This window comes from Stomoxys calcitrans, chromosome 2 (assembly GCF_963082655.1).
Source record: "Stomoxys calcitrans chromosome 2, idStoCalc2.1, whole genome shotgun sequence".
Lineage (NCBI taxonomy): Eukaryota > Metazoa > Arthropoda > Insecta > Diptera > Muscidae > Stomoxys > Stomoxys calcitrans.
The window spans coordinates 99,367,418-99,389,029 of NC_081553.1; the positions used below are offsets into that span (position 1 = coordinate 99,367,418).

A 21,612-nucleotide genomic window follows, 5' to 3' on the forward strand; every position below is an offset into this window, starting at 1 on the left:
CGGACAGACACCGGTATCTAGTGGAGAGTCTCAATGAGAAGACGGTTGGCACCGGCTCTTGCAAAAATACTGAGTGCAAATGATGCTCTATTCGACGGTGAAATATTGGAGCCTTTAAATAACCAATGGTCATTCTGTTCCCGCTGTGATCGGTCTTATCGTATAAGATCGATCACCGATCGTTCTATCCTTTAAGAGATTGACGAGGATCGCCACCTCCACATGCAAATGTGGCTACAACAACGACAAATCGGAACTGTTAACCCGTGCCGGGCTTCTGTGTTTTTGCGATTCCTTATTGAAACGAAATTTTAAATGTTATTAAAATTTTATTTTACAAATAAAATTAAAAAAAAAAGAAACTTACATTACTATTTAGTTTAAAAATACCTAGACTAAGGGGTCGATTATGGATGGCAACTCAAATATAGTTGCGTTGCCAGAAGACAAAATCATGGAGTAAAACTAAGTTTAAAGTTGGAAATTTCTGTCAGTTTCATTGAATACAAATGTTTTGAGCGTTCAGCTAGTAACTCACTAGCTTTGTAAAACAGTATGCAATTCAATGCAGAAATGGACATAACTATAACAAATTTGCCCCTTTGGCAACGCAACTGATGTTGGGTTGCCATCCATAATCGACCTGTATAGCAATTGTTGTGAATTTCGCATGAAAATTTAGCAAACTAGAAAATGATGAAGGGATTAGGTATAAAAATATAATATTTGTAAAGGTTTAATTGCAGGAAGCAATGTACTTGATAAGTTGCCAACCAAGATACCACAAAGCCTTCAATATTTCATTTTTAACTAAATTTCATGTATATGACATTACAGTACATCTTCTCTTCGGTTTGTGTGTGAACATTTGGGGGAAAGTGTGCTGCTACATTCAGTACTACTAGTACTAGTTTGTCAAAATTTCCGCAGCACGCGATTCCATGAGCTTCTCCATGGAATTAATGCTAGTCATCCAGTTATCCAAAGTAGTGGCCATGCCGGCAATCTGTTTGCGATCCAAGACGCGAGGTAAAACCTGGATGAGCAAAGCAGGAGGTTAGAAAGATTTTTTTATTTTTTTTTCAGCTTACTTACCCAAGACATATTAACCACCCCTGCGACTTGATCAATTTCGCCTTTAACCAAGTCCAAAGCCAAAGCTTTCATAATCAATAGCTCAACTTCTTTCAAAGGCAGTTGAGTTTCTTGGGCAATATCTTCAAATGTGATAGACCTTTGTGTGGCTGAACGTTTGAAGGTCATTTCCATTAGGCATAACAGAGAAATTTTCTGTCTTAATTTTATTTCATGGGCAAGCAAATCAGGAATTTTCGACCAAGTCGGTTTCATGTCATTGAACCTGCGAAGTAGTTTATTTTATATGAGACATTTAGCAGAAAAACTAAGAAAATGCCCATACTTTTTGAGATCGCCGGTGTTAAATGCTTTCAACAACTCGATTAACCATTCGTTTTCCGTACCTTTTAAGGCAGCCAAAATTGGATGAGCCAACTACAACAATAAGTCATATATTAATAATTTTGTGGTTTATCCATATTTCTTCAGTCGTACTCACCAATTCACCAATATTGTAAATGCCTTCGCCCAACAATGCTGCCAAACCCAAACAAAAAGCCTGTTGTGCCCATTGATCTTTGGGATAATCATCTATAGAACAACCCAAGAATTGTAGACCACAACGATAGTAGTCACTGTGTTTGCCCACACGCCTGTAGTACTGGGAGGCCAACATATAATATTTGCCATGTACAGGTGTAACATTGCCCACATCTTCCAAGGTATCACGCAGTTCCTCAATAATTTTTTTGCAGGCATCCAAATCATTAAGACTGGATAAATAGATATTGCCTTGAAGGACCTGGAAATAAAAAAGGGTATAAATAAAGGTTATCGGTAAGGTAAAAAAGATTTTCTAGTCATGTTGTTGCAGTCACATTCGATGTGGAGTGAGCAAACTGGTTCCGGTCCATAGCACCGAACTCTGGCGTGCTTGGATTACCAGTGCAGGGGTCGTGGATTCAATTCCCGCTACTGTCACTATTGTGGTATCACAATGGAATTAAAATTGTCTAAGTGAGTCTGTAAAAGACTGCCACTCTTACCTAACCTAAACCATACCTGTGTGTACCAAACTGCTTCATCGCAAATCTTGACCTTATCCTTGATTTTGGTTAAGAATTCAATAGCCTCCTTTTTGTCGGTGATGTGCTCAACAATAACTTCAACGATTTCCACAAGGCCATAAGGATTAATTCTGAAGGCATAAGAAATTAGGATAATATCAAAATACATAACCTACATTAGCACATTCCGGTAGAATCATCCTCAACTACTTACTTCATTTCGAAAGTTTGTAAAAAATTTTGGTACAGCTGTAATAGGGCATCCTCATCCTGCATGGAAGCATGATGAACAAATTTGTTTAATTTGATGGTTAACTCGTTCCATAATCTATAAAAAAAAAACAATTTCATTCCATTAAATTTAGTTTCCAATTCGGTATGCTTGCTACTCCAAACTCACTTTTCATTGTATAAATCTTCCAGAGCGGTCCATTCAGCCGCTAATTCTTTGTTGGTTGTCTTTTTTTGATTAGCTAAGTAGCCAGCTACATTAACTGTGGGTTGTGCCATCTTAGTCAAGCGTTTCTTTGCGATTTTATTACAAAATTCTTGGAATACTTTTAAATTGTTTTCAACAATCGCCCAATCCTCTAGACGGTAGCACAAATTTTGCAAATCACCAATTAGTGGTGGGAAATCGTTTTGGTTTACGTTATCGATTAATAATTACGAATTGTTTTATCGATTAATATTTTTTATCAGTATAGGAAGCAGAAGCAAGTCGGCTTTTTGCACAATTAGTGAACGAGAGTAACGTATGGCGAGGTGCTCCACTTTAAACCCCGTTTACACCCAAGGCGGATTAAAAAAGGTGGTCTCACGCGAACGGCTATTAACTAGCCGGCTGTTAACAGCCGTTCGCGTGACGGTTGTTAACAGCCAGAGAATATGCCGTTCGCATATTCTCTTTTCATGCACGCACCCCCATGAACATTGATGATGAACGCTGTACGATTCAAATTTTAATTCAGTGATAAGGGAGTTCGTTTTTTATTTCGATTCTGAACTGGTTCAGAATCTGGTTAGATTATAATGGCTTAATATTTTCTAAACAGCGAGATGCTTATGTGGGCCGTCATAGGGACTATCGCTCAGTGTCCGATGATAAATCATGTCGTTATAATAGCTACATTTTCATGTAGCCGAGCAATTTCAGTCCAAAGGATCTGTCAACCGCCTTCTAATTTCCTGGAATACCATAGTGTCTGGAAACCTAATTCAGCACTATTGCATGGGATCGAGTTTGACATAAATCTGGAGTTTCATAGGCGGTAAATCTTTTACATGTTTAATTTTCCCATATCGTAACGCCATAGAACTTTACCTGAAACACCTTCCGTTAGTCTCAGCGACAAATAGATATCGAGAGTGTCGGAGAAGATCGCCTCTCTCGACCCTGGCTCCAACTTGGTTTCACCAGTAAAGACCTCGATTTAATTTTCCGCAAAAACGGTTTCCGTTTACTACCTTCTCATTCGAGAAGACTAATCCTGAGGATCTTATCTCGAATGCCAAATAATGTCTCCACATCCTTCAGCCTTTCGTCTTTTTTCCTCCATATACCTTTTCCGGGATAGTTTTTTGATTCAAGGGCTAGGTCCAGGTATTTCGCCTTCTTTGGCGCAGTGAGTTAGTGAAATGCTCCAGCAATTGAAGATTAAAATTCGATATTTTATAAATCTGAGATAGAGCTGGCAAACTATCAATAATCGCGACATTCGATATTTCTAATAATAAATATCGATAGTATCGATACTATCGTAAATTTCCCGTCACCTATATTTCAAACGAAAATGAGAAATAAAAGTTGGATGATTGAAAAAGTCGGTTGGAAGTCATGGGAGAAATAATTGTACAAAATTTAAACCAATGGGATGAATATTGCGCCCTCTATAGGCGCAATGTATCTTATAGGATACATTCAGTGTTGGATCGATTGGCGAAAAATTTAATTTCGCCGATATGAAAAATATCAATCGATATTTAGACAAAAAAGGAAATACTGATAGTATCGAGAGTGGCATTGATATTTTGAAGCTACATTTGCTTGTGGAGGTAGTGACCCTCGTCTAGCTCCTTTAGATGAGAAAACTTGCTCCGCTCCAAAGGATCGGTCGCCGCGAGAACATGGTTGCCCTTGGTTATTTAAAGGCGCCAATGACCCGCCTTGTCATATGGACCATCGCCGGCACTCGGTATTTATGCAAGAGCCGGTGACGCTCGGCCTCTCACTGAGTCTCCGCTCGATACTACAGCTGGCAAAATATCGATGGCACTATCGATATTTCATCTAATGTCGGTATATCGATTGATGTTTTTCCTATCGCCTAAGTAAAATTTTTCCCAGTTGAACAAAAATAATCATCCGCCACTGAAGGTAATTTTAAGGAAACATTGCGCCTATAGAGGGCGCGACTTTCATCCGTTTAGGTTAAATTTTTGTATAATGATTTCTTTCATGACTTCCAACTGACTTTATTAAATTTGGTTTCATTCGGTACTTTATTGTACTCAGCTGTTTGCTGTACACTACCTGGGTTAATTTGTCAAGGCTCACAGGTAGTTCACAGCTAAGATTCACACGACAGCAATTAACACCACACAGATCGGACATCAAAATTACAGCCTGTGTGGTGGTCACAGCTATCCCGTACCGGCACAAGCTCTGATTACCCTATTTTCCTATTTAATAATCCTGACACATAACAAATAACTCGTCCATTAGATGATATTAAGGTGGAGACTGGAGACAGTCTGGATCTCGAATATGTCTCCTATATCCGCGTTGTTAATCGCCCCCTCGATATCCAGGAAGGCAGTCATTGTCCCAAAAAACGGCATACATATGGTAGCTGTTAACAGCTTCTACTGCTACCGTATACTCACTAATTTAGTTTGTTCAAGCTGAGTCTCTCATTTTAGATCGTGCAAGGAAACTCTCACATATTTGCAAATTATTGGGTTGCCCAAAAGGTAATTGCGGAATTTTCATATAGTCGGCGGTGACAAATTTTTTCACAGCTTGTGACTCTGTAATTGCATTCTTTTTTCTGTCAGTGATCAGCTGTAACTTTTAGCTTGCTTTAGAAAAAAAGTGTAAAAAGTATATTTGATTAAAGTTCATTCTAAGTTTTATTAAAAATGCATTTACTTTTTTTTTAAATCCGCAATTACTTTTTGGGCAACCCAATATTTCTAATACACGAGCCTATTTTCTTTTGTCTTTTTGGCTATCGCTGCTCTAGATCTTGAAGATCCAACCTCAGATCTCAGGGTGGTGAGTTATATTAGTGATGAGTTAATTCCTCTTAAAACTATTCCATACAAGAACTACTTCCTAGTTTAGACCTCATACCATTCCCTTGTTTGTCTTGCATAAAGTTAATATCTTACCGAGTAAAAAAATTAATATCGTCAGATACAGTTATATCTGCCATCAGATATATTTGAATGAATTTATATATATTTTATACTAACAACCATTGGATTAGTGCATACTAACTTAGTAGGTATGTTACATTAAAAGAGTTAATTTTGCCCTTTATCAAGTAAAAGGTTAGTCTTATGATAAATGAAGTACTAAAGTGATACGAGTACATGTTTTAGCATATTAAAGGCTTAGAGTTATTTAATTGGGCAGTGAGTTTACTAAAAGCCAACAAATGTTTCTTGTTTTGATCATTTATCCACATTTATTCGGAAATGACAGCAAAGGTCTTATCACCAGTTTATGTATTACATTTTATCTGCATTCGTTCTCAGAAGGTCATTGAACCCCTATACTCTTTCAACACTTACCCACAGGTTAATAGCTTAGGCCAAGAGTTAAAGTGGTTTGTGACAGCAATAGAGTACGAGAAAAATAATAATTTTATTAATTGTTATTCTGGAAACACCTCAAAGTCCAAAGGTACCCAAAATTACGTTTTTGTGTTGGATGATATGAAATCCTAGTCCTAATTGTGTAGTACTTAAGCCAAATATGGCCTAACGACTTGGCGTATTAATGAGCAAATAAAATGAAATTAAAATGAAAACATTTAAGTACCAAAAGTCGAACTTTACATAATAAGCTGCGATCACACTATATGTTGTTGTTGTTGTAGTAGCAGTGTGTGGTACACTGAGGCGGCAGCCCTTGCCGATGAAGGAATTCATCGGGTCAATCCGGTACATACAACCGGCTGTATGACATGTCTTATGACATGTCATACGATTCATCACTTTTGCTATTAAGAAACAAATCATAAATAAATTTGTGAAAACAATTTTATTTGGGATTTCTTTCATTCGACTGACAATAAAAACAGCTGATTTCTTTAGGTTTTTGTCAGAAGGAACAGAGTACGCTCTAATACATGGCGAAACAATTAAAGATGGTCTCATTTGTACAACAACCACAAATCATATGGTGCAATCCACCATCTTTTCATCAAGCTGATCAACGTTTTGCGACACACGCAAAAAAATTTATGTCCGTGTGCGTACATGAGCAGAGAATATGCGAGAAAGAATATAGCAACAAAGAGAATGCAAACAAATATCTGACATCTTAATACCGACAAACCTGACCGGCTGTTAAGAGCTGTTTGTGTGAAACTACCTTTTTAACTCCGCCTTGGTACTGACTTCTACTTTTCTGCCGAACAACTATCAAAACGCATTATAAAAAATGGTCACGAAGAAAATGCGAACACATTCCATAGAAGTAGTACTGAGTTTTATGAGCCAAATAGTAGAGACATGTCGCTGTGCTAATGCAATTTTCGCTTCAATTAATTGCCAATGTAATTAAATGCTCACGAAATGGGCACCAATCTACTCTGCTTCAATGCCGTTGTCTTTGTTGTTTGGTGTTGTTTAACTTTTGTTTTTGTTTTGGCAAGGAAAAGAGTCCGTCGGATTTCGCAATAATTTAATAGGCATTTTCGGTGCGAATAAAGTCAGTACTAGGCTTTATGGATAAATAAAACGCTCTTCCTGCTAAAGCTAAGTACTGACTTCGACTTTTCACACGAACAACTGTCAAAAGGCACTATAAAAAATGGTGACGAAGATAATGCGAATACATTCCAAACAAGTGGCACTGAGTTCTATGAGCAAAATAGAAGTAACATGTCGGTGCATCAGGATACATATCTTTGTTGTCGTATGACTTTTGTTCGTGTTCTGACAAAGAAAAGATTCCGTCGGATTCCGTGTGTGTATACGTGTGCGTCCATGAGTAAAGAATATGCGAGAGAGAAGACAACAAAAAAGAGAATGCTAACAAAAATCTGTCATCTTAATACCGTCAATACTGGTCGGCTGTTAACAGCTGTTCGCACTAAAATACTTGGTGCACTATCTGTCAAAATCAGAGATTAGTGCAACTCTGATTATGTGTATGTAACTATTACTTTTTGGGCAACCCAATAGTTCGCGCCATTTTTCGTTGTTTGTGTGTATTATAGTTCTTAAATAGACGCGAGAAAAATTTTAACTCGGCTGTTTACGGTACACTTCCTGGTAGTTATGTCATGAGTAACGGTATCGGTAACGAATATTTCTACATACTGCGCTCTACTATCGACGACAAATTATATTTTGATAGACATATAGACAATGTTTTCACACATACCCATTTGGAACTTCGTCGTCTTTATAACACTGACCTTTATTCCTTTCAGTAATGTACAAACTGATTCTGGGTTTATTATGCCGCACATTATTTACAGCCTTGAAGTTTTTTCTAGTACTATCAAGCGCAACATTAAAGTCTTGGCGCTTGTTTTAAACGATGTAGTTCGATACCTAAATTCCATTAAGCGATTTGATCATATTTCGCCACATGTGCAACGTTTTTTAGGTTCCTCATTTTCTGAATGAAATAAAATATGCCTTCCATGACATAATTACCAGGTAATGTACCGTAAACAGATGAGTTAAATTTTTTCTCGACTTTTGTTTGTGTGTGTATTATAGTTAGAAACTATACACAACCAAATAACAAAAATGGGTACAAACTAGTAACATGCACAAAATCAGAGTTGCACTAATCAATGATTTTGTTGTTGGACAACTGCCAACTACCTGTAAATGAATATAACTTGATCCCTTCTAAATATGAAATTTTTTTATTCTCCTCTAAATGATTCGTTCAGCCATAGAAATGAGTCGCCTAAACGACAACTGCTTCGGTTGTGTTCAAACGCTTACATTTTGGTTATGTACTTTCCGCGGCTACTTTAGCCCGACAACGCACACCGCCTGGCAATCATTCTTCAACCGTCATCGAGTCTGATGTTTTTGTTTATTACGGAACAGCTGAGCTTAGCTATCGGATCGGATGTGTTATTAAAAGTGGGCCAGCCAGTGAAGGTGCAACTTAGTAATTTAGTTCGCATACAAATAAATAGTTGCGTTTTGTGAGCAAATTTGTAAATAAATACAACGATAAATGGTCAGTGCAGCCTGCTAAAGGATATGCAGCAACGATAAAGCCAGTGCATACAGTAAATTTCTCGACGAACAGACCACCAACCAATAGAAGGCATATGTGGATAATAAGGCCAGAGCATAAAGAAGGGCACCGCATTTCGGAAAAAGTCAAGTGCATATTATAACATAACAGATAACAACAACAACAACAATAGTTTTGTTTCCGCTGGAGTTCCTTTGTGAAAGATATTCCAACAAAAGACTTGCCCACAGACAGACTTTAGTAACGTGTTTTAGTTTTCTGTCTGCTTGAACGCATAAAAACGATACATTCAACGCTGCTGCACCAACAATCTCACTCACACGCTCTAAAAATAATTAAATAAAAAAAGAGGTGGTCGTGTAAATTATATAATAATTGACTAAATTTGTAGTAGATTGGCAATCGAACGGGCATTAACAAATTTTTGATTTTTGTTATTTTCCGTACCTACTTCCTAGCCATATGACGTTTGTTTAGCTATTTTTGGTGAAATTCGTGTGTTGTTCAATACCCCCACCGCCGCCACCACTAAAATCGCCCAACAGCAACAACAACATTTATAACGCCACCACTCAACAACCTCCCGTTAACAACAAAATCGCACTAGCAGCAGCCGTAATAACAACAAAAACAACAATCATTGGAATTGTGTGTAAAAGTAGTGTGTGCTGCGACGAGAGTGTTGTGGCCATAATAAATAAATAAATAGTAAAAAAAAGAAAAAAAAAACGGCGAACGAGGAGTTGTTACGTGAATTTTATAAACAAATCCAAATTCCCCCGGTATTGAAGGCAAGAAATCATTTATCGACGTTTCTTCAATGCCACGAAATTGAATGAAATGAAATAGTTTGACAAATGAGTGATAATTACAAAAAGAAACTTTTTATTCAATTGTGATGCCAAAAACATAACAACAAATCTAAAGCAAGAGAAATAAGAAACGAAAGAAAAAAAACTAAAAACTAAACTAATATCAAAAACAGACATCTTTAGGCATCTCCATCTCGGGCAACAATAGAAGTTACTTCCTTCTTTTAGTCATCGCTTTGGCGGTATACTACTACCCATCAATTCATAAAGGTAAGTGCTATTTTTTGGATTTTTTTCATTTCTCATGTTATTGTTTTTTTTTTCTTAATCGAAAGTAAAAGTAGAGCTTGGCTAGCTTAGCTAGCTCAGCTTATGATGGGATGGTGGAACACTGATTCATAGCACAAGAAGCAAGTGTCACATTTTAAATCCAAGTGTTAGTAAAAGTTTTCAAAATGGTTTAAAGGACTGGGGCAAGTGAAACGATGGTTTTAGGGAGCCCATTGTAGCTTTAAGGTAGCTTAAGGTTTATTAGTGTAGATGTATGGTCAGGGCCTTACTAATAGCAACTAGTAGAAGGTACCTATTTAGTCAACAATCCCATGGCATCCGGTTGTACGTACCGGATTGACCCGATGGAGTTCTTCATCGGCAAGGGCTGCCGCCTCAGTGTTTAACACGCTGCTACAACAGCAACAACCTATATAGTCAGTCTCATGGCTGTCAGTTGCACGTACCGGAATGACCCGATGGAGTTCTCCATCGTCAAGTGCTGCGTCCTCAGTGTATAACACACTGCTACAAGTTATTTTCACACAGTTCTATTTCACACAGTAGCTATAGTGTTATTTTCACACAGTTCTTGAAGTTGATGTAATAGGACTTTAAAAGACATACCTCCTATAAAGTCACGTCGAATTTATGAAATTTTACTTGCAGCTATATATATTAAAGAAAATTAAGCGGTATGACTCATTGTAATATTCGGATTAAAAGCATTTTTGCGTATACATTGTACATATATGCTGTATTGTGGTCTTCATTATGATTTCCATTTCGCATGAAGAGACATTCAATAGAAATAATAAAAACAAGTAAAAATGTGTTAAGTTCGGCCAGACCAAACTTTGGATACCCACCCCCTCGTGTATATATGTATTCCACCTATATTGAGTGGTCTATTAAGCACAAGTCATTGTTCAATTTTGTACAACCAAATATTGCTCTTTTTGGTAGCCGTATCCAAGTATAGACCGATCTGAAGCATGTACGACATGGATGTCGAAAAGTCTAACATAAGTCACTGTGTCAAATTTCAGCGAAATCGGATTACAAAAATATACCTCTTATGGGCCCAAGACCTTAAATTGAGAGATCGGTTTATATGACAGCTATATCAAAATCTGTACCGATCTGAACCAAATTGAAGAGGGCTGACGAAGGGCCTAATACCACTCACTGTCCCAAAAGTCGGCGAAATCGGACAATTAATGTGCCTTTTATGGGCCCAAAATCTTAAATCGAGAGATCGGTCTATATGGCAGCTATATCCAAATCTGCACCGGTTTGGGCAAAATTGCCTAATGTTTTCGAAGAACCTAACGCAACTCACTGTCCCAAAATTTCGGCGAAATCGAACAATAACTATGCCTTTTTTTGGGCCCAAGACCGTAAATCGAGAGATCGGTCTATATGGCAGCTATATCTAAATCTGAAGCGATGTATAGCCCATATTGGAGGAAGATGTCAAGGGGCCTAACGCAACATACTGTTCCCAATTTCGGCGAAATAGGGCAATAAATGCGTCTTTTATGGGCCCAAAACCTTATATCGAGAAATCGGTCTTTATGGGAACTATATCCAAATCTGGACCGATCTGAGCCAGATTGAAGAAGTATGTTGATAGGCCTAGCACAACTCACTGTCCCAATTTTCGGCGAAATCGGTCAATAAATGCGACTTTTGTGGGCCCAAAACCTTATATCGAGAAAGAAGGATGTTGAAGGGCCTGGCACAACTCACTGTCCCAAATTTTGGCGAAATCGTCTTTTATGGGCCCAAAACAGCAAATCAAGAGATCGGTCTATATGGCAGCTATATCTAATTCTGGACCGATCTAGGCCGTATTGGAGGAAGATGTCGAGGCGCCTAACACAACTCACTGTCCCAAATTTCGGCGACATCGCACAACAACTTCGCCTTTTATGGACCCAAAATCTTAAATCGAAAGATCGGTCTATATGGCAGCTATATTCAAATCTGGACCGATCTGGTCCAAATTGAAGAAGGATATCGACTCGCCTAACACAACTCATTATCCCAAGTTTCAGCAAAATTGGATAATAAATGTGACTTTAATGGGCCTAAGACCCTACACCGGCGGATCGGTCTATATGGTGGCTATATCAAGATACAGTCCGATACAGCCCATCTTTGAAATTAAACTGCTTATGGATAAAAAAAAAAGAATTTGTGCAAAGTTTCAGCTCAATATCTCTATTTTTAAAGACTGTAGCGTGATTTCAACAGATAGACGGACAGACGAACGGACATGGCTAGGTCGTCTTAGATTTTTACGCTGATTAAGAATATATATACTTTATAGGGTCGGAAATGGATATTTCGATGTGTTGCAAACGGAATGACGAAATGAATATACCCCTATCCTACGGTGGTGGGTATAAAAATAACATAAAACAAATCAAAATCAAAACATATTTTTTTTTCAACTGTCAGCTCCGATTATAACCAAAGCGATTGCTCAAAAATTTGGAAGTGCCAAGTCTTTATTGGTAACAAAAATAGAAAAAATCAAATGTTGTATATATCAATTTCTGGTTATCCCCTCCTAATGTTGGCAACATTTGAGAGGTACCAAAGAGGTGGGCAAAAATGCACTTTACAAGACGCATCTCCGATTTCGCTGAAATTTGGTATGTAGATGTGGGTGGACCCCAGGAACATGAATCAGTATACTGATTTTGTGTCAAGGTTCCCCTGGCCCCCCGAGGGACCAAAAATCAGGGGTTGTTGTTGTTGTAGCCTCATGTGGCTACATGTGGAGGTGGCGATCCCCGTCAAGCTCCTGTAGGCGAACATGCGTGTTCCGGTCAGAAGGACCGATCGCCGTGGGAACAGGGTGACCATTGGTTATTTAAAGGTGCCAATAACCCCCCTTTATATCGAGCATATAGGCACTCAGTATTTGTGCAATGAAACTTTCCGCTCGATACCTCTGATTGTCCGCGAATGCCTTTGCAGCTACTCCGCATGCGGACTTGTCAGGTTAAGTTAACAGTTAAGCTTCTCGTGACAGCAATGAACACCACACAAATCGGACCTCAATGTTTCAGCTTGTTTGGTACTCGCGGCTATCTCAGCCCTTACCGATGAAGGAAACCCGGTGCATCCATGTGATTGCCCAGTTCGTAGAGCAGCATTCTGGGAGGTCAAGTTCCTATTCCACTGCATGTTGCTCAACCGAAAAGTCCACACTGGCGTTGTATAGTTTGCCACTGACCGTCTTATGTCTTATATGTAACTTTAAACTTTTTTTTATCAATTGTCGTAATTTTTGGGGAGGACTTGTAAACTCTGTCAATTACGACCAAAACGTTACCGGCATGATCAGTTAGGCTGTTGTTGGTGTAGTATCCATATTTTCATGTGGAGATAGTGATCCTATAGGTGAGCAAGCTACGACATCAACAACATAAAGGCGCCACTAATTCGCCTTGTCATATCGACCATCATAGGCACTCAGTATTTAAACAAGGACAGCTGATTGTTTTCGTCTGCAGCTACTCCGTATTGAGCATTCCACTATCCACACTGGAAGCGCCCGGTATTTCTTAGCTGAGCTTCTCTTGATTAAGATGAACACAACATATGTAGAAGGGAGCTCTAGTTCCAACCTGTGTTGTTCTCATAGTTTTCCCATGCCAGGATCAGAGAGGTAGAAGTTTCACTTATTGAATTTTAATCAGCATGAAGGCATGAAGCCTAGTTCGTACAATCTTCCGGATAGGGTGGTATATACAATGGGTAGAGGCTAAACATTGTCAAATAAATTGAATCACCTTAGGAAAATCTTTAACTAATTTTACTTAATTCTAAGTACGAGTGACACGTGGAGTTTAGGGTACCATTTATCGCTTATATGTGGAGCGGCTACCAACCGAGGTCACTCGTAGACTTTATGTCTATTGAATTCGCCCCAGGGTAAAAGGTAGAACAGAACAAGCTAAAGCGTGCTAAATTCGGCTGGACCGAATATTATATACCCCAAACTATGGATCGCATTTATCAAGTTTTTTGCACGATTTATCTTAACAAGTAGATAGGCAATAATTAAATAAGATTTGCCTTCCGTAGTTGCTCAAGAAGCCTAATTTAGGAAAAGGTTAAATGAGAGCTCTGTAAGGTTATGGGCCTATTCTGACTATACTTGGCACGTATCTTGGAGGTCATATTTGAAGTTAATGTGCAAAATTTCAAATGATTTAGGTAAAAATTGCGCATTATAGGAGCTCAAGAAGTACATTCATCCCATAGGATTTTTGCCGTCCTACCGACCGTTCCGCTGTTCCACAATGTTGCATGCGCATTCGTCGCCCACTCCCTTAACTCGGTCTGCGTCGACCCGAAACGCTTCGGGTTAACCAAGTTTATTGACGGCAGTCCTCTGGCCTTCACCGCCAAATCGTCTGCCCTTTTATTTCTCCTTACTCCGTTATGGCCTGGCACCCAAACGATGCGGATTTTGCCATCCTCAGAGAAGGCGTTAATCTGCTTCTTACACTGCAAGACTGTTCGTGACCTTACCGTCCTGGTTGTTATTGTTCTTATGGCAATATTACTGTCGGTAAAGATGTTCATACTCGACGTCCTCGCGTTAGCACCACACAACTTCACGCATTTCGTGATCGCCCGTATCTCCGCCTGCAGGACCGTATTATGGTCAGGCAGTCTAAAACAGGTCTTAGTCCCTGGGTTCTCAATGTAAACCCCACAGGCCCACTCTGTCCTCTAGCTTTGATCCATCCGTGTAACATCTTCCAGATGGAAATACTAGGGTTCCGTCAATCCAAGACTGTGCCGATGGCAGCAGTGCCTCGCAATCGACTTCAAGTTTCATCTCAGGTATCCGATCGGAAACCTCTTCCCTTCCTTCCAGGTTGCCTATCGTCGCCTCGATTATACCGCGATGATATGAGCTGCTCCTATCCTCAATCCATTCTCCCATCGCCTTAAGACTCATAGCCGCAGTGGCTGTCTCACACTTAATTTGCATGTCAATGGGTCGGATATCTAGAATAGTCTCCAGTGCCTTAGTGGGCGTGGTCCTCATCGCTCCGCCTATGCCAAGACAACATGTTCTCTGAACCTGTTGTGTGGTCCTTATGTTGCTCTTTTGCTCCACAGCAGTCCACCAAACTACTGAGACGTAAGTAAGTATTGGTCTAATCACGCTCCTGTATTCATGGATTCATGCTCGACTACGGCCCGTCTACATAGTGCAAACTCACATTCATGGTATTAGTACACGGGTCAAATTTTGGTAAATAACTCGAACAAATTTTAATTTGTAATTTTGAATAAAAATTTTATAACGGAAAAAAATCGGCTTTTATTATCTGTTTTTTTTTAAACGTTCGATTCGACTATAATCAGTTGGTGCTTTCTTTATTTGTTTTCTGTTTCACATACAACAAGAATTTAAATCTTATAATTTTAGTATGTGAATTTTGTTGTGTTTATAATTTTAAGCTGTTTAAGCCAAGTCATAAGAAATCTTAATTTAAACTGTTTTTGTCTGGCTATCGTGGCTAAAAATAAACACAGCTGAATTAAAATTTATAAATATAAAATAAATGGCTAACAAAATTTGTCTGACAACATATAGTAGCCAGTTATGATCACGTGTCCCCTGAAGTCTAATCGAGAGTTAGAGAATCTTTGTAGTTGTGGTAGCAGTGTGTAGTGTTTTTTCGCTTGTCTGCTTGGTTTTGTTGAATATCCAGGTCCTGGAACTCTACGACTAAGGTGGAATACGTTCTGAGGTATCGGGGTCTAAGTCGGGTGACAAGTGTCGGTGGCCCAATGTCACAATGGGGGTACACATCCTGCACATTGGCATCAATACTTCCTTTGTAGGAGTTGAGGCACTGGCTATTCACTGCATCTGCTATCGTGTCTGCATGAATGTTGTCTAGACCTGCTTGATATGCCGCTTGTTCTAGAGGTTCTCTCTTGTAACGCTGGACCTCACGCTCTAGATCATGTAGAGCTACCTTAGGGCTTCTTGGTGGTGGATATCTATCCACAAGATGATGATTTGGATGGTCTCTGCGATAACAGCCCAAAAGGCATTGCTTAGACAGCATGTAGTTATGTCTTCGCACTGATTGGATCTTTGTCTACTGATGGAGGTGGTCCACGTGAGAACTGACGAGACAGCCCGTCGCAGTTCGAAGGGCGGCAGTCTGACAGATCTGAATATTATTCCACTGCGTGTCACAAAGCTGACGAGACCACACTGGCGCTGCATAACTTACCACAGACAGGTCAATTGTTTTGTACGTGGTCAACAAGGTTTCTTTGTCTGCACCCCAAGTGCTGCCAGCAAGTGACTTGAGGACCTTGTTTTTACTTTTGACTTTATCGCAAATTGCTGTGGCATGTGGGGAGAGTGTGAAAGAGCTGTCAAATGTGACGCCAAGTATTTTGGGACACTTGATGGTCGGTTTGTTCCTATTATGGTCGCCGGAGGCCACCGTAGCACAGAGGTTAGCATGTCCGCCTATGACGCTGAAAGTCTGGTTTCGAACCCCGGCGACAACATCAAAAAAAAAAGTTGTAGCGTTTGTTATCCCTTGCGAATGCTGGCGACATTTGTGAGGTACTTTGCCATGTAAAAACTTTGCCCCAAAGAAGTGTTGCACTGCGGCAAGCCGTTCGAACTCTGCTATAAAAAGGAGGCCCCTTAGCATTGAGAGATTAAACTTGAATCGCACAGCAATCTTTGATATGTGAGAATTTGCCACTGTTCCCTAATAGAATGTTGATGGGCAAATTTTCATTTGTATTATAGTCGTCTTCAAGAGATTTCTTTGCTAGAGCTTCTTCATTCATTCTGACAACATGATGCGTATAACTTGCTATCGTCGTCATAATTGTTCATACCAGAGTACTGAATGAGACCCTAAATTTGGCACTCAAATGCCACTTGTGCCAAAGCAAGTGGCTGTTATGCATGCCAAATCAAAGCAATGTTAGCTAGAAACGCTCTTCATATGAGAATAGAGCAAGAGTTGATCGAACGTTGCAGAAATCGTTCAGTGGGTGTCGGGCATCGTATGTTGTTTGCGAATCAGCACTACTCAGATGAGTGTCATGTGAAGCCAAAGCAAGCAGAGGAATGCCACAACAGACAAACATACAAACAAACAGCAAATACACATAGATCAGCAATGTTCAGCCCTTCACGGTAGCTTTGATGCCAAGTCACAGGCATTCAGTGCTGCCGTTTTGGGCTTTTCTACCATAGCATAAAAATTTTTTTTATTTAGAAAAAATGTTATCAAAATTTTTGTCTTTGCGAAATTGTTATCAAAATTTTAGCGTTTTAGAAAAATTTCGAAATTTTGTCTTTAGAGTAAATTTTTAAGGTTTGTTGAATTTTTTGTCGGAAATTATTTTCTGTTGTGGCAACACTGCTTCCTTACTTCAATTTTTTCTTTACCCAAGCCATGACAAAGCACGCACAATAATATCAGAGCTCATTTTGAACGATAGCTGTGTGTGTCATCTATTCTGTTGCGATCCATGTGAGCCTCGTGAGAATTGTTCAAAATGTAAAATACGACCAGCAATCATTTTATGCTCATAAGCAAAAACACTTAGTTGCTCAACGAGTCATAAAATGGCATTTCATGTTTTGGTGGTTGAGAGTCGTAAGCGCTACTTTGGATAGAGCAAGCAGTTCAGGAGTAAAGCCATCTCTCGACAGACTAAAATCACTGATACTAACCGCCCTATTGTATGACTCCTAAGCATGGGTACTTGCGAAAGCAAATGAGGCAATACTTTGAGTGCTTGAGAGAAGTATCTTTCTCACAAACACTCCAAGTACTTCCTCATCTGAGAGAAAGGATTTTTCTTTCAAACACCCCAAGTACTCCCTCATCTGCTTCAAAGCCATACAAAAGCACGCGTAATATTAACGTCTTGTATAGTGTGATTTTCGTCTGTCGACAGGTGGCTTTGCCCCTGAACTGCTTGCTCATTCCAAAGTAGCAACTGTAATATTATCATTTGCTTAATTCAAAACCGGTGTCATTTGTTTCGTTCATCGCTGTGCCGAGGTGGATAAAGTTGCTGAAATTGAACTTTGCCGATTGTATCGATTGGAAAAATGTAAATCGAAATACAGAGAAAAAATAAAATATCGTTAGTGCCATCGATATTTTGCCAGCTCTACCATGATCCCGACACAGGCCGGTCACTGTTCCTTCCCAATATCCCTGGTGCGTTTATTCTTCTCCACAGCCTTCTATCATACTGGTGCTGGTGCAATGGTCTCGCAATGGCCGTGTACATCCAGAAATATATCATCTTCGGGCCAACTCCCCACTTCCTACCGAACACCCATCTGCAGGTGTAGAAGGCGCACATCGTCTTTCGGCACCTTTCCTACGTATTCCTCTTCCAGGAAAATTTTGAGTCGAGGACTGGGCCTAGGCATTTCGCCTTCCTTGACAACTGTACCCAAACACCGAGAAAACATGACAACGACATAGGAAATGCTCCAAAGTCTCATCAGCTTCACCACATGCCCTACACGTACTGTCCCTTGCTGCACCTATTCTGTATAAGTCAGTTCCTAGTACTTTTTGCCGTTATAATACCGAAAGCTATCCTGACCTCCTTCTTAATTCCTTTCAGTAATAGCCTCGTAATTTCATGAGCCGGATCTCCTCTTGGGATCTTCGTACTACCGACCGTTTTGTTATTTCACAGTGCTATATTCTTTGCCTACACCCTTAACTCCGCCTGGAGGACGATTTTATGGTCAGTGCATACCCCCAGTCTCACTCTGTCCTGTAGCTTTGATCCATCCGAGTACAATGAACTTCCAGATGGCTTTACCAGAGTTCCGTCCTGTCCTGTAGCTTTGACCTATCCGAGTACCATGAACTTCCAGATGGCTCTAAAAGATTTCCGTCAATCCCAGTCTGTGCCGCTGGCATCTCTCTCGCACTCGACCTCAATTGCCGTCTCAGATATCTGATCAAAAAACTCTTCCATTCCTTCCAGATTTTGTATAGTCACCTCGATTAAACCGCAATGATGTAAGCTGCTCCTAGGTTCTGTCTGTCTTATACTTATCCTGTATGTCTATGGGTCGAATATCTAGAATAGTCTCCAGTGCACTTTTTGCACTTTTCATTAATCGTCTGATCAGGCTTCTGTAGAGCCAGTGGACTATCCTCTGATTGAGGTTCCATTTCAAGCCTACGGCCTGTTTACATAGAGTCAAACAACTGTGAGCCTTCTCGGTACGCTCCCGAATGTGAAACTTCCAGTTCAGTTTCCTGTCCAAGATCAGTCCGTAGTATTTAACCTTATCGGATATAGAAATCGTTCTGTTGAGGAAACGGGGCCGACATCGTCTTACTCAAGTATAGGCAGATTTCAGTTTTTTTGGGTTAATATTCAAATCCCTGGTGCTTGGTTTATGCCTGGTGTTGTTTCCTCACCTAAGTGCCTAAGGTGGGCAATAACATAGGAAATGTTGGTAATATTAACTTTTATGTTTTTTTTTATTGAAAAAAAAAAAAAACATTTTTCCAACCAATTAAATCTTTAATCGAATGGGATCTAAGTAAATTGGCACTTCCTTTTTTCCTCTCTAGCCTTCTTTAATAACTATTTTGTGTTTCTAACACCTTTGTCGAGGTTTACTTTAGTGCCAACTCATTTCCTTTGTAAACGATGCCAACTTCCTTCCTTTGACATTTCAATGTGTGGCACCATCAAAAACAACGTTCCTTGCAACATTTTTATAGAAAATGAAATGAAAATTTCCGCTCATTAACACTTCTATTCAGCCAAAAGCTCTGTGCATAACTGTGCATGACTTTCTTACACATGATTTACCTCTGTACATGTATGTTGTTGGCTTATGCCACAACAACAACATCGCCACCACCAGGCATAGACATATTTCAACATAAGTACCTAGTCCTGGTACTTACATCAATCTGTACTTTACCGCCAGACTCTGGCTACCACCTACTCCACCTACTCCACCATATGTTGTTCTGGTGTAATGCCATTCTATTGTTACACTTAGGCCTTTTGTGTTCGTTCCCCCATTGTGTAGAGCTGGGATTTGTGATATTATTTATGATGGCATTTGGGGTTTTCTCTGGCTACCACTTCTTTTTTTGAGGGATTTTTTTAAGTAAAAACCAACAAAAAATCGCCATGCCTTACAAAAATATAGCCATCTAAGTGAGTGGAGTAATTTTCTTGAAGACGATTTAATTTTTAGCTTCAGACGAAGTGGGCTTTAGACAGTGGTAGCAGATGGGAAATATGACAGGGATTGTTTTTGGAAATAAACTGCAAATTCGCCCACGTATATACCATCAGGCAACAACTGGAAGTGTTCTCTCATAGTAAATTTTCCATGAACATTCTTTTAAGAAACAAGGGATGTTTCTGAGTGCAATGAGTGCAGTCCGATTAAGGATTTAAGCTTAATGATGAGGAGCCTCCCTCTTTATGCCGAATCCGAACGGCGTGCCGCATAGCGACACCACTTGGTAGATAAGTTTTTAAGATGGTAGGATACCTCCCAAATGTAGCCAGCATTAGGAGAAAACAACCGCTGAAAAATTTTCTCATGTTCACGCCGGAATTTGAAGCCTGGCTATTGGTTTCATAGGCGGACATGCTAACATCTGCGCCACGGTGGCCTTCAGGCTTCTATCATATCAATGAGAAAACTGAAAAATTCAAAATTTAGCTCAATTTTATGTGAACGTATTTTCCTATTTTTCCGATAACAAATTCCTAATGGCTTGTCGTTGGGCGCCCTCTTTTCATAGAAAAATTTTACCCAAAAGAAAACTTTGCATGTGTCCATAGCATTAGTGAGGGAATTATCACCATTCGATCTGGCCTTGGCCGTCCGTCTGTCAAAAGCACGCTAACTTTCGAACAAGCAAAGCCACTAACTTGCAAATGCAAAAAAAAAATGCAAATTTTGCCCATGAATATTCTACTCAGAAACAGGGACAAACTTCTCACATATCAATGTGTGCAGTCCGGTTCAAGTTTACGCTCAATAATAAGGGCCTCCTTTTTATAGCCGAGTCCGAACGGCGTGCCGCAGTGCGAAACCTCTTCGGAGAGAAGTTTTACATAGCATAGTACCTCACAAATGTTGCCAGAATTAGGAGGGGAAAACCACAGCTGAAAATTTTTTCTGATGGTCTCGCCAGGATTCGAACCCAGGCGTTCAGCGTCATAGACGGACATGCTAACCTCTGCGCTTAGGTGGGCATTACAGAACATTTGTTGTACTAACCGAACGGATTTTCAAGATCCTGGTCTTCTACGCTCCTTTTTCAATCTCTGAGAAGTATCCATCGGAGTTTTGGTCTTCCCTTTTTGCGTATGCCCTAATGGTCGCCTTCAAAAAATTTCTTAGCTTGAGCTTCTTCATTCATTCTGATAATATGACCTTACCAACAACAACTGTTGCATTTTGATGAGTTTAACAATGCCCCAGTAGCCGAGTTGGTATCGTGCTCGGATACCAGTCCGGCAGTCGAGGGTTCAATCTCACCAGAGGCCTGGTATATTGGCACTTTTGTATCACAATGGACTACTAATTGTCTAACTATGTTTGCAAAGGTTTGCCATTATTCCCTAAACTAACCTAGCTATGCAATCGTCGTCATACAGCTCGTGGTTCATAGGAATATTCTCTGTCAACTCCGACTGGTCCATATACTTAACAAAGGACCTTTCTCTCAAACACTCCAAGTACTACATCATCTGCTTTCGCATATACCCATGCCATACCCAAGTGGACATGCTATCCTATGCGCCACGGTGATCTCTAAGTTATAAGAAATTTTACCTCATCATTTGTTTCGTTATTTAACACAGCTTAGAT

The 21,612-nt window shown here is 39.7% G+C and overlaps 2 protein-coding genes across 3 annotated transcripts in view; one reads left to right on the forward strand and one right to left on the reverse strand.

The window, feature by feature from the left end:
- Window positions 1–309: 309 nt before the first annotated feature.
- LOC106092031 (26S proteasome non-ATPase regulatory subunit 13) lies at window positions 310–2,773 on the reverse strand. The gene is made up of 7 exons (XM_013258771.2): window positions 2,545–2,773; window positions 2,359–2,472; window positions 2,140–2,275; window positions 1,577–1,879; window positions 1,421–1,512; window positions 1,096–1,360; window positions 310–1,036 (listed from the first exon to the last, which is right to left on the reverse strand). Exons 1-7 carry the CDS (start codon window positions 2,652–2,654, stop codon window positions 908–910), a joined length of 1,149 nt encoding a protein of 382 aa, XP_013114225.2. The 5' UTR covers window positions 2,655–2,773; the 3' UTR covers window positions 310–907.
- Window positions 2,774–9,515: 6,742 nt separating this feature from the next.
- LOC106092030 (3-hydroxy-3-methylglutaryl-coenzyme A reductase) overlaps window positions 9,516–21,612 on the forward strand; it is a 216,812-nt gene continuing 204,715 nt past the window's right edge. For both annotated transcript variants that reach the window (XM_059361878.1, XM_059361880.1), the window contains exon 1: window positions 9,516–9,689. The gene's annotated coding sequence lies outside the window, so the exon portion shown is untranslated. The remainder of the gene's footprint in view (window positions 9,690–21,612) is intronic.